Source organism: Bactrocera dorsalis, chromosome 2 (assembly GCF_023373825.1).
Source record: "Bactrocera dorsalis isolate Fly_Bdor chromosome 2, ASM2337382v1, whole genome shotgun sequence".
Classification (NCBI taxonomy): domain Eukaryota; kingdom Metazoa; phylum Arthropoda; class Insecta; order Diptera; family Tephritidae; genus Bactrocera; species Bactrocera dorsalis.
In genome coordinates, this window is record NC_064304.1 from 98372193 (window position 1) to 98393506 (window position 21314).

The following is a 21314-nucleotide window of genomic DNA, read 5'->3' on the forward strand; positions in this document are numbered from 1 at the left end:
GACGTCGAAATCGAACAACCGATGCTTTGGTCGTTAGGTGTTTTTTTTTTTGTTTTTTGTTATTGCTGTGGGGCTGGTAGAGTAATATAACGAAAATTTGGAATTCCACATAGCACTAAAGCGGGTTGCCAGCCGCTGTCATTGTCAGACTACACTTGCAAAGTACCAACAAAACCTAAAGCCACCAACAACTTCCATCAAAAATCGTACGAAATAATTTTCGTTCGTTCATCGGTGTTGTTGGGCTCTGTTCACTTTTCGCGTTTCGCTTTCGTCCGTCCAACATTTCTCGTTCTTTTACAAAATTTTCCTCGTGCCTACACTGCCCCAACTATCCAATTCAACACATTCAATTCAGCACGTTTTAACGTTTTAAAAACTGCTTTTTGCTTTTAACCAACTTGAGTATATTCTAAATAATATGCCTGTCATTAGTATGAAATATCTGATACGACCAATTGGTCTACATTCTGCATTTCCGGAAGGTGGTGGCGACAGGGGCCATGTTTTATAATGAAATTGGCATGCACTTATACCCTTCCACAGGGGACGATATACGCTCCTATAATTCCTGTACTGCTTATATTTTAGCTAAATTTCACTAAACACTTCCTGACTTTTTTGATATTCATTACTTTACTTGAGTTTTTTTTACACACAATTCACATACCACGCTGCCACCAAACTAGTGCTGCTGTTTCAAATGTCACACACTTTGCTGCTTTGCTCTGTCTCTGCTGCTGTTGTTGCCCCGTTGATATCGCTGCTTTTACCGATATCTCTACTTGCGATGAATTTTCGAAAAGCCGCAACAACAAACAATTCGTTTTTGTTGTCACTTGTGTTGTTGTTTACATTTTGACACTTGTCAAATGTAAATCGCTTTCGCAAAAGTCGCTGTGGATGTTTCATTCATTTAATTTATTTGTTGAAGAAGTGTGAGCGTGATAGAAGACGAATACTCACCGGTTGCATCCCCTTTGCTGTGCATGTGTTAAAAAGAGTGCCTCAATATATACCTTACGTTCTCTGGAACAGCTGTGATTCTCTACTTCTGAAAAAAACTAATATTCGTATAAAATCATATAAGCAATATTAAAAAAACCTAATCAATTTGGGAATACAAGATGAATGCAATTTTTTTCCCAGTTAAAAATTCCGTGGAATCATTGATTCAAAAAATTAGTGACAGTAAGAAAATCAAGGAGCAGAATGTTAATTGGTAAAATGGATACCTTTGTGCATATCTTTTATTGAAAATTTATCAAAAAAAAAATCCAAATTTTTTAAAAATATATTAGTGAAATTTTATACGTTTTATTGTCATTATTATTAGTTTTATGTGAAATAATTTATAATAAAACTTGATTAAACCTTTTCTGATACTGTCAAAAGCACCTAGTGCACAAATGTAAATATTTACGAATATATCACCAAAAGAAATCGAGATAATGACAACATAAAGTTGTGTGGCGATCAGCTGTTGCGTATATGAGAGAAAGAAAGGAAAACTATAGTAATAGATTATGAAATTTTAGCGAGATTTGTGAGTATAAAAAAATCTCCGAAGAGCGTGAAATGAAAATTGAAGTAATTTCAAACAAATTGTAAAAAATGTATGCCGTTAACAGAAAGCAGAGAACGTCTAATATAGAGAAGGTTCAATTGCGGACCAGCGTGTGAATTGTCAAAAGCTAACAAAATCCTATTAGTGGATTTCACCACTTTTGGCTCGGCAGGGGAAACATTAACAGTGATGAGCGAACAGAGCTGAGCATTCAATGAAAATTATGCTCAGAAATATACATTGCTTTTACAGACGAATGTTGGCCTTTTGGCTTATATTTTTATACGTTTACATGCTATCATATCAATTGATATGAATATGATTTTGCGAATTTTTGTGAATTCATGCAAAATTTATAAATTTATATTAAATTATGCTATTTTCATGGTAACATTTGTAGGTAATGTCCAAATAAAAGCTACTTTTTTAATATTTCTTATCTTTGATAATATTATATAGTTTCGTATGCATGTATGTATGTATATGAAATGTTATCGTAATATCCTAAAAACATAATATATTACAATAATAATATACATAGGTAAATCACACATCTTATCATTTAAAACTTTCATACGCATCTATCCTGCAGATATGTATGCAAGTACAAATCAATTTCAAATCAAAATATTATCATTTATCAGTAATGTAAAAAGCGCGCGCTTCTCTATATTTACGTACACACATATGTTTGTATGTGCGTATGACATTCTCACACAAATAATTGGGGTACTCACAACCCTGTCGTAAAGCATCGTAAAATCGTAAAGTTATAAATTTTTACACTTGTTTAAAAAAATTGTTGTTGGATTTCATACAAAAATGAGTTTACACATTTACAATTTTCAGTGCTATGTTTTCGAATCGTTATAACTTATAACTTTACGATACTTGTGAATTGCACAAATATATGCGTACGCATGTAAATCAAGAAATACAAACATTCTTCTGGAAAAACAACAATAGTCTCAAAAATCGTCATACATACTTACAATATGAGTACACACGTAAATATGTGCGTATGACTTTCCGACACAAACAATGCATACACAACATACATACTTACATGCGTTCACATGTGGATATGTCACCCGCAAAAATTACAAATATTATTCTACAAAAACAACAATCATTTGAAATAGCATCAGAAACCAATATGGCAGCCAATTGCCGACGTAAAACTTTATAGTAAAATACACAACAACAAAATTTTCATTCATGAACGCAAACGTACTTTCAAAAAGCATATTCGATTCATTCAAAAAAGCAGACGCCATTACATCTCCCCGAGCATGCCTTGCCAACAAGCGTCTTTTCGCGACGATTTCAAAAGCCAAAAATCATAAATTGAATATATTTCTGAAATGTATGAGAAGGAAAAAGTGTCAACCCCGCAAAAATAAGTATAAAAATATATTATAATAAAAATGACAACATAGTTTACTTGTTGATTTTCAATTTTAAATATTTTTCAACAAAAATATTCAATATTCTTCTGATTCATGTGTACAGTCAATCCCGGTTAAGTAGTATTCCGCTTAAATGAAAATCAAATCCCTCCCTCATCATTTTTAACAGCCTATATTATATCTTGCTGCATCTCACGGTTTGTTTTTTGAAATATAATAGAAATTATTGTCATAACTCGACTCGGTTAAGTATCCGCAGTCGCTTATGTACCATATTATATTTTTAATTATAACAAACCACAAAAATCTGTATGTTTGATTGTGGCACGTAACCGGGATTGACTGTATTTGTCATGGAATGTATGTATGCAAATATGTAAAGAAGACATATTGACTTGCGCGTGCCACGTTGTACACGAATAGGGGTTGACTTTGCGCTTGCTCATATGCGATGTGTGTTTGTAAAAGTGTGTATGCTTCTGTTGATTTTGATTTTTTTGACTGTATTTGTCAACGAATGTAAAAAATATTCTGTAATTCTGAAATAACGCGACTCGCAAAAATCTGCGTCGATATGTATGCAAGCTCACACACAAACATATATATTTACGCTGGATTGTTGGCGAAGCTGTACAGCGGCAAGGAAAGCGGTGACAATCGGCGGCCATTCGTTTATTTTTTTTCGTAGTCCGTGACAACGGAGTTTTTGTATGAAACAATGGGTGTATATATTTACATACAAAGTTGTGTGTAGACAAATTTACAAACATAATGCGAATGATTCCTTCAAATTTGTTTACATGAACACAAAATTACATACATATGTGAATATGTGAGCATTATATGTACGTATGATTTTTTGAAATCTGTTTACATGTACACATAATTATATGCATATGACTTTTAAGATTTTATCAAAACTTCAAATACCCAAAGTAAATAAATACATATGTATGTATGTATATAAATATATAACTTAAAAAACATACATATAATTATTATAATTATATTAATTAAATATTTAAATAATAATACAAATAAGACTTTATTATACATTTCAGCAAATTTAATGAAATTCATCATTAAATGGGTCAAATTGTACTTACATACATACATACATACATATCCATAAGTATACTAATGTGCTTTGTTATCATATAGATATATTGAGAATATCTATAAATTATATCCATAGTCACTTGCGCGTTGAAAATATGAGAATCTGTAAGCGTACATTGAAATTAGCATAATTTTTCTCATTTAACACTGAAAATGCTCAATTCTGCTATTTTCGACGCTCCTGTTATATATTGGTGAAATCCGCTTATAGAAACGAGTACCCCTCCTTTTGTGGTGAAATCCACTAATAGAAACGAGTACCCCTCCAAAAAATGAAATGTAGTAGAACAGTGCTGCCCGTGAACCTTCTCTATATTAGACGTTCTCTGCAGAAAGTTGAGGTATAAGCCGCTATTATGCTTTAAATAAAAAATGGTTGTGTTTTTAAAATGTCAATCAAAATTAAATTGTATCAATTCAAAATTAAAGTTTGTACCTAATCTCTGCACAAATTGCTTTAGTTAATAATATGAAATTTTTTCATAAAGTGCGCCATATAGATAATTTCCGTTGTGAAATTGAGAAGCAACGAAGCCAAACAAAGAGCTTACATAGATATTTATTTTGTCGTTGACAAATATGTATGTACTTGTATTCCTGTAAATGAGTTGATATAAGAATCATTTCTTATTTTCTGCAGATTTTATACAGGTTTCATATGCATTAACTACATTTACACTTTTAAAGCAAAAAAGGGAAGGAAGCAAACTTATGTACACAAATATATTTAACTTATTTATATTTATCTATGTACACACACCATGTACATATGTTCATCAAACAATAAAATAAAATTTCAAGGTTACTAACTGTTCAATACAGGCTGTTTCATACAGGCTATTATACACATTTACATTTACTCCTTTTGTAAAAAACATGCTTCGATTTCTATTTAAAATTATTGAAAACGATGAGTACAATATTTCACAGACTTCTCACTATGAAAAATTAAATTTATGTTGCGACATTTCGTCATAATGGAGAATAGTTTCATGCTTTACAATATTTTCTGGATAAATATATACGTATGTATGTATATGCTTTACGCAAGAAAAAAATTAAAGGGTTGAACCGAACTCTTTTTTAATTTATAACGCCATCAAATATCGATTATAACAAACACTTCATAGTGACTTCGTTCTGGTTCCTGTATCACCTGCATTGCAGAGTAGGTGATGGCTTTGACTTCGGTACCTTGTGGATGTTTTCCAATTTCAAACGGTTCACCATAGCACCGACATTCGATTTCAAATGATTCCAAATCGAATTTGGTAATTTCTAATTTTTTGCAAATCAAATAAGGCTCGACGGAGAAGAGAAAGAGTAACTCGTCCAAAAAATGGAACAATAAACCTTCTACATCATCACCTTTAGCTTCGATTTGAAAACACTGTTGCACGGATACATAATCTAGCTCAGTCATGTAGCCGAACATTGCCATGCCACATTGTTCGAAAGCTTCTTGTAATGTATTTCCCCAGGCGTGCAATCTAAAAATGTAAAAAAGATTATTAACCCACATGCATATGTATATTAATAAATGTTATTCACTTACTGCACATCGGCGGTGTGATCTAAATCTATAATGAAAAGAAACGCAAATACAAATTTGAATCAATAAGCGGAGTAATGGCAAGTAAGTTGCTTTGCTGGTACTTACATTCGTATTTGATTTCAGGCAGCAAGAAGTTTTCTTTACTAAATTCGACTTCCATTATGTTGCTGTGTCACTTATTATTTATTTTAAATTTTATATTTTATTTGAATTAATATTTATTTATTGCCAAATGCAGATTAGTCACCGGCGTGCTTTATACCTTGGTTAAAATCAGCTGTTCGACTTTTGAAGTGTCACATATGTATGTATATGTAAGTGTTGTAATAGATGGAATATAAAGTGTTGTGAAACGTGCTAAAATCTCGCTCTCAAACGGAATAGATTGCATGATTTGGATTTCTGTAAAATAACCAATTCCAGAACGTTATCAAAATAATGATGAGCCGTGATATTTTATTGTAATAGTTGCTATAAATTATATTTTTAAATTCAATTTAATTTTTTTTTCTCTTACTTACATATACACATTACATTTTTTGTTTAAATACCAAAGGCAATGCGTTTTTTATTAGATTGAAGACATGGCAAAGTATCAAGCTATGCTATTAGAGTTTTACTAAATTTTACATTCGTAGGGATAACACATTTTTCTAATTCGACCACTTATGTATGTATAGGCGGAAGAACCGAGAGCGGTGAGAGATCGAGTATCGCTCCCACAACAGTTGGGTCTATGTAACTGGAATGGACTTCGAATTTCATCCGGCCAAGGAGTGTCAACTCGGAAGAATTCGGCCGCTACAACAACAACAACAACAGCAAAAGATCGAGTACAATTCCCACCACCCCGCAGTGTGCTCTACAATAATTTATTCATATATCCTCCCAGGACTAGGTTTTCTCTCTATGCACCTGCATATATGGATTTTTTTTTTTACCAAATGTGCATTTAGAGAAATAATCTTTTTTTTATTATTTATTGGAATAAAAATATTTTCACATATATCATATACTATTTACCCACATTGGTGCTCTCATGCACTCAGCAGCGGCTTAAAACCTTGAATGGACCTATATAGCTTTATTTGACATATTTTCGAACTAAAGCTGCAGTTTGTGCAACAGTTGCATGACTTGACGCATTTTCGCTTACAAACTATTGAAAGAAGTTGACGGTGTAGTGTAGTAACTCGATTGCATGCACAAGACCAGTTTTTCCAATGGTAAAATGCAAGTAAGCTCAACTACAATGAGTGTGTTAAGGCGATATCTACTACATGATGAATAGTGGTTTCCGATCTCGGGGATGACCTTATGAAGTTTTTTTTAGCAGCTACCGTACCCCGCAAGGTAAAAATAAGTTTTTTTATTGCATTTTTGATATTAAATCACGCTTATAAAAAGTCATCTGCGGTTCAGGGATAATTGAGCGGTACTAAAAGAATGAGAAGCGCGGCCATACTTCCTGCAAAAGTGTTAGCAGCAATAATATGCGCATACACATGCATACCCTGACGTCTGCATTTCCTTGATGTTCATTGTATCTGCATAAGTGCTTTTATATTCCTGTAAAAATATATTAAAAAATCATTTATGAAGTGGGCGTTCAGAAATACTCACTTTCATTTAAGGAGTTTAGTATATTTTATATAAAAAAAAAATAAAATGTTTAAATAATTACAAATAGTAACCTTTAAGTAGACAATTAGAGTATAATAATTACTTCGCCACACTATATTTTTTCGCTTTAGAATTCATTACAAACTAAGCTGCCATGGACTGAACTTGTAAACAAAAGACTTATGAAACGAACTTGAAGTAAACGATATTTCCCACAATGCGCTAGGTGTCGGCGCTACAACGTTTTGTACCGTTGATGTTAGTTGTCATTAGTATAACAATTTAATTTAAGTAATGTGTACTTTATAAATGATGACATTTATAAGGCAGTAGGTGAACAACGTAAATTATGGCGTAGAAGTCGACTGATTGGGAGCGCTACACATTCTGTCAAAGTAGTAAAATGGAATATTAGTTCGATTTTTCATAATCCAGACAGCAAATATGTTATATATATATTTATTACAAATTCTATTGTAACAATAAGAGCTATAAAACCCTCAGAAAAACTAAACAATCCATAAAATTTAATTTGATCGTTCATTTTGTATGGCAGCTATATGCTATAGTTGTCCGATCTGAACAATTTGTTTGTAGAATTTGTACCTTTACCTTGGAAGATAATCTATGTCGAATTTTGTGAAGAAATGTCTACAAATATAGAAGTTTTTCATATACGGACATGATTTTCTTTGTACATTTTGTATGGCAGCTATATGCTATAGCGATCTGATCTGAACAATTTCCCTGTGGATTGTACCGTAACTTTAGACAATAATCTATACCAAATTTCGTAAAGATATCTTATCAAATATAAAAGTTTTTCATATAAGGACATGACTTTGATCCCTCAATTTGTATGACAGCTATATGCTATAGTTGTCCGATCTGAACAATTTCTTCGTAGATTGTACCGCTACCTTAGACAATAATCTATGTTAAATTTCGTAAAGATATCTTATCAAATATAAAAGTTTTTCATATAAGGACATGACTTTGATCCCTCAATTTGTATGACAGCTATGTGCTATAGTGGTCCGATATCGGTAATTTCGACAAATGAGCAGCTCATTAGGTAGAAAAGGAGGTTTGCAAAATTTCAGATCGATATCTCGAAAACCGTCGCACTAATTCGGTCCCTGATCAGGATACAAAAACTTGTTGAGGGCTATAGTTCGCCACAAACCGTTTTAATAACAATTACTTCAAGCTTAAGCGCTCGGTAGTTGACAACTTTTAATTCAACCATTGTTGTTGTCAACGCAAATGTTGTTCAATGACATTGAAATACGTCCTAAGCTACAACGGCGTTTATAGTTTGCTGTGCCGGTCATAATTTGTATGCATGACTGTTGCTCGAATTGATATAAGACGGACCAAGTTCATATAAATACCAACATATTTATCTAATATACATACATACATACATATGTATGAGTGTGTGTACATTTTTCAATATTTGGTGATGCATTATTTTACAGAAATTTCAGGAAATGAAAAAAGTTCCTCTTGTTAAACTATTTTAATAAATAAACAACAAGAGTTTTTTGTATAAGTTTATAGATTACATTAAAGCATAGGTAAATAGTGTTCATCTACATAATTCCATAAACATTTTAAAAGCCACAAATTACATTGGAAATCGTCATTGTTCTTAAATATGCAAGTTGATTGAGCATCTGCTGTCCAATTACTATTACTATTATTATAATTATGATTTTCAAGTATTATGTTGTATTGTTATTGGGCTTTAGAGTGTTTTTTGTGTTTGTTTTGTTATGCAATTTTTACATTTGCTTCATTCCTCGAGTTTTTCGTAAATTTACAAAATTTTTGGCGCTTATGCAGCTGAATTGATCTGACTCCATGTTCAGTAGCCAGTTGAGCGTCGTACAAACAGTTTTCGTTTACTGCGCATGCGCCGACGATTTTTTTTTTTGGACAAATCGTACGGGAATACAACGGGTATGCCAAGTCGGGAAAATGAATTGCTGATTTTCTAGCTTAAGTGTTTGTAGTTGCTTTTGTACAACAAGTTTAGTGTTATTACAGTTTTTCTGTTCAAAAGCGCTTTCAAGAAAAAGTGAAGTGAAGCAAAAACTCTTACATACGTACATATGCATGTAAATATGTGTATGTATGTATATAACGCATATTGGCATAACTTTTCAGCAATAATTGCCAATTGTGAAAGATGCATTATTATTATTTTTTACTACGCAAATAAAATATATTGCAAGTACAACTTACATACTTACATACATTCATATCAGAGACTGCAAGTGTTTGTATGTTTTATGGCTTTGGTGCGCCGAGTCTACTTTTGATAGCTATGATTACTTTTTAAGGATCTAAGGGAGTGATATTTTTACTTTTTTTTGATTTCGTTGATTTTGTTTTTTTTTATTTCACACAATATTCGTTGTATTTTCAAATTAAGTTCGTGAACTATATTCTAAGCGAAGATTGGCGACTTGTAAAGTGTGTACATTTGATATACTTGGTTCTAATTCGATTCTATAACTATTATAATTTATTTAACCTCAAAAATATGGCGTCGGTCTATTTATTGCAGCTTGCAAGATCTTTATCTTGATTTTCATCTATCAGCTTGTATGGCAGCTATATGCTATAGTGGTGCGATCTGAACAATTTCTTCGGAGATTGTAGTATTACTTTTGATAATAATGTATGCGAAATTTGATGAAAATATATCGTTAAATAAAAAAGTTTTCCTTATAAGAACTTGATTCCGGTCGTTCAGTTTGTATGGCAGTTATAAGATATAATGATCCCATATGGACGGCTTCGGCAAATGAGTAGCATCTTGGAAAGAAATGGACGTGTGCAAAATTTTAGATATTTTAGATCGATATCTCAAAAACTAAGGGATTTATTCGCATATATACAGGCAAACGGACATGGTTAAATCGACTCAGCTTGCCACTTATGGCCAAAGAATACTAAGACTTTGTTCATAATATTAAAATGCTTAGCTCATTCTTCAAAATCTATGTCGCCCCTCTCAAAGTTATCCCTCTTGGCCCCAATACACTTGTGCCAACGTGTTTTCCAATCCTCGAAACAGTTGCTAAAGTCAATTTCCAGAATAACTGTTTCCCCAGAGCGGTCGTTTAAGTTTGCTGAAGAGCCAAAAGTCACAAGGAGCTAAATCAGGCGAATTGGTTTAAAAATTTGGCAAAAACTCACGAAGAATCAATGAATGCGACGGTGGTGCAAGAACCAAGAGTTTTCTGTCCATAATTCCGGCTCCTTTTTAGGAATAACATCGCGCAAACGACGCATAACACTCCAATAGTATTCCCTATTGACAGTTTGGGCGGACGGAAGGAATTTAGAGTACACACACCTCGATAATCACAGAAAACTATCAACATAACCTTGATTTTTTACCTGTTTTGACGTGGTTTGATCGTCTGTTTCCGGGTCGTAAGCATACATCTAAGACTCATCGCCAGTAATATCTTTCACGACATCTTAGTAGTCGGAAAGCATTGTTTCACATACGTTAACTCAACACTGTCGAAAAAATTTATTGATTTTGGAACCAATCGTGCTTTCACTTTCCTTAGGCCCTAATGATCTTTCAAAATGGTTTTTACTGATCCTTCCCATTTTCCAACGATGCCAAAAAAATCTCTGACTGTTAATCATCAATTCTCAAGCACCAATTTCTTTATTTTATTGACGTGTTGATCATCAGTTAATGTTGATGGCCTTCCTGGACGTGGTCTTCGTTAACGCGTTCTCGATCCTCTTTGAATGATTTGTACAAATTAACAACATTTGCTCGCAACAAACAATTATCACTGAAGGCCTTTTCCAACATTTTGAACATTTCGACAACAGAAATTTCATTCCGCACACAAAATTTAATGGAACTTCTTTATTGAATAATTTCACTCATTGTAAAAATCGCTGAATGAAAACGCATATACTAAATTGTAATGTTTGGTTTGTTGGGTCATTTGGCACAGATGTCACTGACAGTCATGCCAACCTGAAAAAAAAAATATTTCGACGAATGAGGTCGAATAAAAGAAATAGGTAAGAACCTCTTCTGCTCTTCGAGTTATCAGCTGTGATACCAAAGAATTTAAATTATGATTTTTTTACATTTTTCAACCAAAGGATTGAGAATTCGAACGAAAAAAGCGTAGGGTTTTTTGAGCAAGATAAGGAAACAATTTTTGCGACTATAGAAATGTTGGGAGCATATTCTTTAATCACAAAATAAAAAAATCGTTAAAGTAAAAGTTATTGGCAATTGTTACAAATATGCAAATTTAGGTATGGATTTTTGAAGTTCAACTTAAACAGTAGAAGCTTCACGCTACGATTTTTGCTAGCTTTAAGCGGTTATAGGAACAAAAATTCAGCAAATTTAGCACAGCTTTGCCACAACCATGCCAATAGTTGATTGTTGCAAGCTAAGAAGTGCTTTTGAATACGAAATTGCGCACAAACAGTTCAACGCTTTGGCGATTGCTACACACCAATATCGTTGGCGTTTCCATTTAACGATGGCGTGCACTTGATACGGAATTGCAAAAGCAACTGCATAGCAAATAAAAGATGATTTCGCAAGTACGGCTGCCTTAATTTAGCAAATTACTAAATTAAATAACTCTTAAAAATAATGAAGACGTGAACTGTTGTCTTAAAAATTATTACAATATTTTTTATAAATGCCTAAGTACATATTTATTGCCACACACTTATGTATACATATGTATATCAGCACATATGTATATGTACATACCTGCACAACGTCTCATTCGCTTGCTTATGTGTGCTCGTCTATGACTCTTTCGCAGCTTCCACTTCGGCCAGTGAGCAATTAACACCGTGCAAGGCGTGAAATAGCGCAAGACACAGATTACTTGTAATATAAAAGGCGTTGAGGCGCAATTATTTGCAATGGCCCACAACAACAGCAATAGACAAAACAACAGCTATAGTCGTGTTAGCAGTAGTCGTTTGGGTAGAGTGACAGCTGCGCATGCGCAACCCGACTTGCGCAGCAGACGCATTTCTCTACTTACGATCATATCAAAGTGGCTGCTGCAATGCAGCTTGATGGTAATAGTCATCACCTGCGTGACCACAAATCTCGGCGCAGCGGCACAAGGTCAAATCACAGTTGATGATGACTTTGCACGTCTTCTGGGCAGGTGTAAGACAGGCAGCGCCGAATTTGACGGCTGTATGAAGGATGTATTCAACGATTTACGAGCGTATTTTCCAACTGGTAAGAGTAACAGTAAAAAATATATATGTATATATAAAAATAGATATACAAATATCTATATGTAAATATAAGGGGCCATCCATAAAGGGGCAAGTTCAAAATGTGGCAACTTGTAACAAGGAGGGGGGGGTTAAAAAGTCCTTAAATTCGTGTGACGTAATTTATGGATGGCCCCTAAAAATATATAAAGAAATACATATATATAAAATAAAACAAAACATTTTATAGAAATATGGAAAATAAATAAAAAAAAATAAAAAATTTATAAAAAAAACATAAAAAAAATAAAAAAAAATTTACAAAAAAAACATAAAAAGAAAATAAATTCTTTAATATAGGAAATATGTAAATGTATTAAAAATATAAATAAAATATACATATGTATGCATGTTCATATATGTATAAAAAGTACTTAAAAATAATAAAATATGAAATCAATTATTTTAAATATAAAAAGTTTAATAAAAACATCAAAAGAAGACAAAAACTATTAAAAATATACATATATAAAAAGAGTCAAAAATGTAAAAAAGTATATAAAAATTAAAAATTTGAATCTATATATAAAAAAATCTAAAATTATAAAAAAACGAAAACATATAAAAAATTTAACAAAAAAATATAAACAATAAATTGTAAAAAAATAAATAAATAAAATAAAATATATAAATGTAGTAAAATACATAAAAAAAAACTAAAAAATATATATAGAAAGGTCAAAAACTGTACAAAAAAAAAATTATATAAAAATTATTAATTATAAAAAACAACCAAAAATATAAAAAAGAAAATAATCAAAAGTTCTAAAAAAATAATCAATAATTAAAAATTAATTCTTAAAGAATTATAAGTTATAAAAAATTAAAATAAATTATGAAAAAAAAACAAAAAGTAACTAAATTATTTATAATATAAAAAAAATCAAAAATTAAAAAAAATAGAAAGTATCTAAAATTATAAAAAAACTATGTGTTTAAAAAATTAAAAACAAAAAATAATAATTGAAAAAATTTCAAAATTATAAAAAAAATATTAAAATTATAAAAAAAAAATATTAAAATCATAAAAAATATGCTTTTTTTACAATCTAAAAGAATTAAACAACTATATACTATATAATAATCTTTTATGAATATGTATGTACATAAATACCTATTCACATACCTACCTAAATTTGTATGTTTGCATATCACTTCTTCAGGTGTTCCTGCTTATAACATTAAACCTTTCGATCCACATCGTTCTCCCTTCGTTGAGTTGCGTCGTGGTGATCAAAACAGCTTCGGTGGATTCAAATTAATATTGCGCAATATTTCTGAATATGGTTGGTCGCAATCGGAGGTCACCAAATATCGCACGGACTATGCGAATAAACGTATCATCTATGCGCAGTATTTCCCGGAAAAGAGCTTGGACGGCTGGTATGAATTTTCGGGTAAAATACTGGGTACACCAATCAAACGAAGTGGCTTCTGGAATATGACACTGTACGATTATAGCCAAACGACCAGCGTGCGTAGATTGGGCGCACCCGGTGCTCTACTGAAGGTGCATGTGGAGATCGATCGTATTGGCGGCTTGAAAATGCATGTCGCTAACGCATTGGCAGAGGGACGCGAACGTCTGGATAATTTTGCTGATGGTGTTATAAATAGTATGTGGCCCATTGGCTTTCCCGTTATTAAGCCGCTCATTAATGAGTTGGTGAGCACTGCATTTACGGACATATTTAATGAATCGTTTCGAAAATTTCCAACAAACAAATTTTTAAATTGATGCCTTGTAAACTTACTGCATATTTGTTATTGTAATTATTGTTATTACATTTATATAGAAAATACTGTTCGTAACGTGCTTAAGCGGTGTAAATACAAATTAGTTTTAACGAAATAAATGCGATATTTAAGAAAGTGTTTTCGTTCTTTACTTTTCAAAGCAAATATTGAGGTGTATAATATTGTTTTTGTTTTATAAATATTTATATAATAATTACACTTATAAATAAACTAAACACGTCTTACTACAGATACACTCAAAGTAATGAGTTCGCTAAAATTTTCATTATCACTCTAGGCTAGTGGCCACTTGTATTTCCAGTTGTGGAAGTTCAATTTTTTTATGCGAAATTTCATCACTCTGCTCAAGTGGCTTAAAATAGCTGAATAATTTCCCCAAGGATATTGTGCAAAATGCGGATTTCTCTAGTTGCTGATTTACGGTATCGAAGAGCATTTGGTAAGCAGCCTCTGTTTCTGGTGTGAGCGGCACATCTATAAGGTTAAGTTTTGTTTGTAAAAGAAAACAATTTTTTACAGATTATTTTCTACAATAAAGGCGTGAATGCTTACGTTTATGCTGGTATTTGCTCAAATCGAACATGTACTGAAAATAGCTCAGCTGCTGATATAAATTTCGTTCCGAATATTGACGCACTAACGAACCGGCCTTACAAAACGGGCATACGGGTCGATTTCCCGCTGTCACATGCGTATAAAAGCGTGTATTTTGATTACATGCCGGATCGTCGCAAACCAGCCAATTCTGATAGAAACGCTTAATGTACGAACGTATACTAAGCAACAGCCGATTGCGTATGGCCACAATGTATTGATATGGCGCAGTGCTACAATCCGTGTTAACACATTTCTGTAGTACAGCGTCGTGGGAATTAGTGGCATTCGGCCGAAAAGCGGTTGCGACTATATTTTCGGATTTGCAGGCAATGCAAATGAATTTGAATTTATCGCATTCGCGATATTTTTGTAAAGTAGTCTTCACTAATGATTCGCCTGTAGTATCCTCGACACGCTCTTGATGTGCCCTAAAAATAAAAAATAAATAAAATACGAAGTTTAAATTATATAATTAATGCAGAAATATAGCAGTTAGTAGTACCTCTGCGCAGCCGCTCTGAATTTGCTCGGATCTAAGCCCAGCGATTCGGCAACACGACTGGCGTCTGTGCCCTCCAAAACATCCACCATACGCGTGACCACCGGATGTATCTGATGCGCCAGGTAATATTGCTTGTCCAATTTAAGCGTTTCGCTCGATTTCACCTCGTCCAGGTGATAACCGCGCTGTGTAGCTGGATTATTTGTACCATCTAGGCATATCACATAGTCCACCATGTCGCCTTTCTTGTAGCGTCGATTGCGTGTGCTATTCATGCGCAATGCTACTTGCACATGCGGTTGTGAGATGGCATTGTTGAATTCGGTGGGTGCTTTGGAAAGTTGTTTCGTTATAATATACATTGGTAATGGTACGGCATCAGTTTCCACTTGGTCACGTATCTTCTCGAGATGTGAATGCACGGCATCTAATTTTTCATCGAGTTGTTTTTCGGAAAGTATTTCATCAAGTACGATTCGGCCGACCATTATGGCGAGTTGTGACCAATCGCGGCGTACAATGTCTAGACCTTTCTGCTCTTGCACCTTTTTCAATGCACCTGCGATAAAAAAAATTAGTATTAGAACAAGCTACATATTGTTGTTGTTGTCGCGGTTATCTGATCTCGCTTGTGTGGTAAGATTTAAGTTGGTTGTCTTTAAGTCATATAACGGGATAACCAAAAAACGTGTTATTTCGACGGGGTCGGACCAAAGGGTGAGCGGGGGTAGATAAGTAGGATTCATTGGACATTCAGAGAGGTAGGTGTAGTCACGCGGGAACTCATTAAACGCTTGACATATATATTCGGAATGTCGGGGTCGATTCTAAATAGTAGTTTAACTATAATATTCAGAACGAAGCTGCGCAAAGGTCACTCTTGTTTTTTTTGAGACAACTCGAACTTCCAGTATTCCACATACGCCATTCACTGGAAGGGAAAGTGTGGGTGAAGATATTAATGTCTCTTCGTTCGTCAGTGCATGTCTGAAGATGTTGATGTCGTTGTATCGGATACTTAAACCCCGTTAGAATGGTAAGGATTAGATAAGTTGTCCTAGACGTCATTCAACGGTAGGCCCAGGAAACGAGCTGTTTCGACGGAGTCGGACCAAAGGGAGAAGGGTGTTAGATGAGTAGCGTTAGCAGGGGTTGCAAAGAGGTGGCCAGTGTCATGCGGTCATGCGGGGACTCATTGTACGCTGGACATATGTATATTTGATATGTCAGGGTCTAGTGTGGATAAGTAGGAGCTTAATCTTCTACAGTATCTAGAACAAAGCTGCGCAAGGGTCACTCTTATTTTTCGCGGCAACTCGGGCTCTTCGACTGTAATGTGTGGTGGTTTGACTCCAAGTACGCCATTCTCTGAGATGGAGTCGGTGAAGGTGTTAATGGCTCCACTGGAAATGGCGGTCAGTGCTTGTCGGAAGTTAGTTGCAACCGAAGTCTGGTCTGTGAAGTGTTCGACGACTATAGGGATGATTTCTGCGAAAATTTGACAGCAGATACCGTCGGGAGAAAAGTGCATTGTGATGCTTAAGCGGCAGTATCAAGGTGTTTGACAGTAGAAATGAAGAGAAATCCACTCGCACGTTCCTTTGACAGTCGGATCAAAGTAATCGGAACGGACGCGGATTTTTATAGGCCGAAGACTGTCAACTCAGCATCATTCTTCGAAATTACTTCAGGAATGTTTTCTGAGGCTACAACAATAACAACTCCAACAGCAACAGGAATCCAGTTACCGTACAGAATGCAGTGTTCTGACCACCATCTGAAGCTTCGTCAACATACTTTTGTGTTGCGAGTCTTTTCAAATACCTTAAACCTTTAATTTTTTAACTCACCTGTCTTTGAGTCTTTCTCCACAACCATAGCAGCGTATTTCTTCTTTTTTAACAACAGCAAACAACTGAAAACCCCATCGATGCCTAATTCCACTTGCTTATACATTTTATTTACACTCTGCTTAATGCCATTGCCAATCGTGAAGACCTGATCATAATCCAGTATGTTCGTATTCACCATTATTGAATCTGTATCGCCATAAACCACCTCGTAGCTCATTTTCTGTACCAAACTCTTTGTGTTCATAAGAATCTCACGGCCCTTGTGTGTTACCAGCGCCGCTAAATGCTGTGCGGCAAAGCGCGAGTGACCTGCACCCAGACAACCGTACATAGCATTAGCAGTGATTTTCAACGCCCACTGACGTATGTCGTACTGTTTGAGCAACTCGGGTGCAACATCCGATTTCGCCATTAATTTTTTTACTTCGCGACGCGACTGCACCAGACGTCGCAATTGTTGAGGCAGTATACCAAGTTCTACATTTGAATCAGGCAATTGTGGCAAATCGTCGCTGTTGTACGGTTGTTGTACAGTGGTGAAACATATGTTATACTCTTGAATAATGCTGGGATAGAGCGAATTGAAGTCCATAAGCAGTATGTATTTATCGTAGAGGCCAGCTATAGGATCTAACACCATGCCGCCTGAGTAGGCAGCTTTTTTACGTCCACTGCTTGCTGCCGGCGCTGTTGTCTCATTGCCTTCACCGTCAATAATAGTCGTATTGTTTTCGCTCCATTCACGTTTTTTCTTATCAGGTACTATATAGTTTTTCTCAGTAAAGGCGTGTAGGAGTAAAAATTCAATACGCTCGGAACGCCCATGTTGTAGTGTACGCGTCATGGTGTTGCCACAAATATTGGTTATTTGCAAAGCCAGCGGCAAAAGGTCTAGTTTATACATCATGCGAAGTATATAGGAAGCGTCCTGCATAGTTAGTGTTATTAATTTCAATACGCCATCACCTGGAAGAGAAGGAAACTGAAAAGTTTTGAAGTTATCTAAAGTATGACTTATAGGCTCACCTGTCTCGAATAACTGTAGCAAGTCTTCATCGTTGACATCCATTCGTTCATTCTCTTTAATTTCCAATACGGCCTGGCACAATGTCTGCAGATCATAAGAACGCGCTTTGATTTTTTCTTCAGAAGCTGTTCTTTTAACATCGCATACCATACGACCTGCAAAGAAATCGAGCCACTTGCGACCACTACCGTGTGCAGACAAGCGTACGCGGCCCAAACGAGACCATTGCGGCACTTTGAGTGCTGAAATGCGATCGGTAATCACATCCAACTGGCAATCAATGGCATCGAATGTGACTATTAAATCAGCATCTACTTGTTGATACATTGCAAGGAACCACATCAGTAGCGCTCGCTCATTGTCATGCTTCACAACGTTTATAGCTTTGAATTTAGCTAACTTAGCTTTGAGATCGAATGGCCAAGCAGCCATTACCGGACGAGTAATACCACACATACTCCTATTGAAAGCAGGTTGTGGCGCGCGTCGATCGATGTGGAAGCGATTGTGTACCAGCATGGAAATCATGCAGATTTCATTTTTTAGTGTCTTGGGATTAAGCGCCGTCCGTACGTTTAATGTGAGCAGTGTAAGTGGTGGTGGTGGTGCGGGTTTGGGTTCTTCCGTGAGTATGATAGACTTTGGATCGTTAACGGTGACATCAGAGTTGCACCAGCTTATTGGCGCGGGATTTATTGAGAATTGCTTCAGTGTTAGCCAGCAAGGGCCTTTAATTTTTCGGTCGAGCAGAAAACGTTCCAGTGCCGTAGTGTTGGCTCCGAAGATATGGGCAATTGAATTATATTTCTTCTTTAAATTTGGTGGCGGCTTTTTGCCGTCGTAATGTATCTGTAAAGCAAAAAAGAAATAGAATTATACAGTTTGCAATCATAATAAGAAATGTGCATATTCAGTAATTACCTCCATATAGTCACAAACTTGCGGCACATCAATGCCAATAGAATGATTGCCAAAGTTTTTGGTAACCTTTCGAGATCTAAATCCATCTAATTTTAGTTCTACAGAAATTTCCTCATCGAATTCCTTATATAAATCGCTTAATTGAACAAGTTTGTCTGTCGGCTCCTTAGTAATTGGATCGAGTAACTGCAATAAAAATCGATTAATAAAAACATTCAATATTTTTTGTTTCAATAACTCACATATTTTCTTGGTAAAAGGTACAGTACGCGATCTATCTTTCCAACTCGCACACAAATTGATTTGTTTTCTGATGAGCGACCGAACATAAAAACTTCGCCGGGACATTTATTGGGGTCTTCCCAAGCTTCCCAATACCAAAATTTAATTGTATCTTCTTTACATGTCGTATTTGTTGCAGCATCATTTTCACCATTTGTGGTTTCCTCCTCAAAATTGTCCATCTGACATATTTGCTCCCAGTTGCTCAATAAGTTTTGTAGGTCGTCAGCATCTTTCACAGGCGCTACTTTCGATTGTATAATTTTCTTTGGCGAGACTTCACTTACGTCGTTTGCATTATCTGTAACTTTCTCAAATTGAGCATTGTTGTCTTGCAAACTACTAAAGTCGATATCATCATCTGGGAAGTCATTTCCACCTAACGGCGTTTCGATTGCAACATTCGACTTTTCGACTGGCTTTTCAGGCAAATTTGTTACCGCCTTTTCGGCTGGAAGCGCAACAGTTTCTTTAACGGGCGCTAGCCGTTTTACCTGCTTTGCTATATCTGTCTTTTCAGGAATCTCTTTCGATTTCTCCAAAATCTTTTTATTAGGCACAGTAGGTTTCGGTTTGAGAATACTGTCCAATAATTCGTCGTCACTAGTTTTGTCAGCACTTTTTACTGTTTCTGCCATTTTTATATTATTTATAAAATTATTCATGTAATCGTTAGCAAGTGTAGCGTCAGACTTTCTGGTGGATTTGCTTAAAATTCGTGCTGGTGCTATGTGTTTTTTTGGTGCTGGCTCTGTCTCTGAAATCTCTTGAGCAGCTTTTGATGTAGAACTTTTGGGTTTGTCGTGTAATTCGCCTAAAATATCTGCCAGTATATCATCTTCCGCCAATGATGTCATTTGCGTCTTCTTGGGCACAGCATTACTGAAGAGATTACGTATTGAACCCTTCCCCTTCACTGGTTTATCAGTGTCTCGTAGACGCTTGCGGCTGTTTTTTTTGCTTTTATCTTTCTTGTCTGCAACTTCATCTTCAGAATAGTCATCCTCATCTTCGAAAAAATCGCGGCCGTCTTCAGCATATCCCGTACCATCTGTATGTATTTTTGAGATTTACTTTACGGTTGAATGCTATCATTGAGTGTCCAATTGCATGACGCTTACCTTCCTCAATCCAATCATTGCCGTATTTTTCCCTTGCACGTTTGGCATACTCACGCTCATCAACTACTTCATATACATCATCCACTTCTTCTTCAACTTCGTATTTGTGCTTATTGCCTTTCAATTGTTTCAACCGTTCCAATGCAGCGAATCGACCTGCTTTGTCCACGCGTTGGCGTTTTGCTCTAGGTTCACCTGGTAGATAATAATTATTAACACATCTCTTTTTAACAATTTATTACTATTATTACTTGGAGAGTCAGCCATTTTGCTCAGCGATGGTTTATAAAATTTGTACAAATTTAGTAAGTCAATCGAGTAAAAATAATGTACAATTAGCTGAGCATACAAAATAAATGCAGAAAATTTGACAACTTTAAAACTAATGGCGGGAAAAACAAAACAAAGGGCGCTGCTAACACAGAGATGTATTTTATTTTGCTTGGGGTGGCTGATTCGGCAGTAAAGTGTAGATAAGTAGTGAACAGTTAAACAGGAAATTAAATTGTGACATATTGAATAATATTAAATAAAAATAGGTAATAACTAATATTTGTAATAATTTTAATATATTTTTTTATTTAATAGGAACAAAAATAGAGATTTTGTTTGCAAAATTTTGTATGTTATATTTATTTAAAAAAAATTTTGACAATAGTAATTTGATTTA

At 34.7% G+C, this 21314-nt stretch overlaps 4 protein-coding genes across 5 annotated transcripts in view; 1 reads left to right on the forward strand and 3 right to left on the reverse strand.

Annotated features, from left to right (window-relative positions):
* Nucleotides 1-852, reverse strand: part of LOC105231605 (transcription factor E2f1) — an 81181-nt gene extending 80329 nt beyond the window's left edge. The window contains exon 1 of the mRNA XM_011213000.4: nucleotides 671-852. The gene's annotated coding sequence lies outside the window, so the exon portion shown is untranslated. The remainder of the gene's footprint in view (nucleotides 1-670) is intronic.
* A 4309-nt stretch (nucleotides 853-5161) lies between these two features.
* On the reverse strand, nucleotides 5162-5938 carry LOC105231604 (protein archease-like). Its single transcript, XM_011212999.4, has 3 exons — nucleotides 5756-5938; nucleotides 5651-5675; nucleotides 5162-5585 (listed from the first exon to the last, which is right to left on the reverse strand). The coding sequence occupies exons 1-3, from the start codon at nucleotides 5808-5810 to the stop codon at nucleotides 5195-5197; spliced, it is 471 nt and encodes a 156-aa protein (XP_011211301.1). The 5' UTR covers nucleotides 5811-5938; the 3' UTR covers nucleotides 5162-5194.
* Nucleotides 5939-8996: 3058 nt separating this feature from the next.
* LOC105231689 (uncharacterized) lies at nucleotides 8997-14346 on the forward strand. 2 transcript variants are annotated; one of them, XM_049446955.1, is made up of 3 exons: nucleotides 8997-9281; nucleotides 12112-12545; nucleotides 13747-14346. In XM_049446955.1, exons 2-3 carry the CDS (start codon nucleotides 12215-12217, stop codon nucleotides 14319-14321), a joined length of 906 nt encoding a protein of 301 aa, XP_049302912.1. In that variant the 5' UTR covers nucleotides 8997-9281; nucleotides 12112-12214; the 3' UTR covers nucleotides 14322-14346. The 2 variants fall into 2 exon arrangements, with proteins under 2 accessions (XP_049302912.1, XP_049302911.1); XM_049446954.1 differs by having other exon boundaries at nucleotides 8998-9238.
* LOC105231603 (DNA polymerase alpha catalytic subunit) lies at nucleotides 14210-21053 on the reverse strand. The gene is made up of 9 exons (XM_011212998.4): nucleotides 20896-21053; nucleotides 20645-20839; nucleotides 19484-20574; nucleotides 19242-19427; nucleotides 18320-19169; nucleotides 17291-18259; nucleotides 15441-15999; nucleotides 14894-15366; nucleotides 14210-14815 (listed from the first exon to the last, which is right to left on the reverse strand). The coding sequence occupies exons 1-9, from the start codon at nucleotides 20909-20911 to the stop codon at nucleotides 14610-14612; spliced, it is 4545 nt and encodes a 1514-aa protein (XP_011211300.3). The 5' UTR covers nucleotides 20912-21053; the 3' UTR covers nucleotides 14210-14609.
* Between the last annotated feature and the right edge of the window lie 261 nt (nucleotides 21054-21314).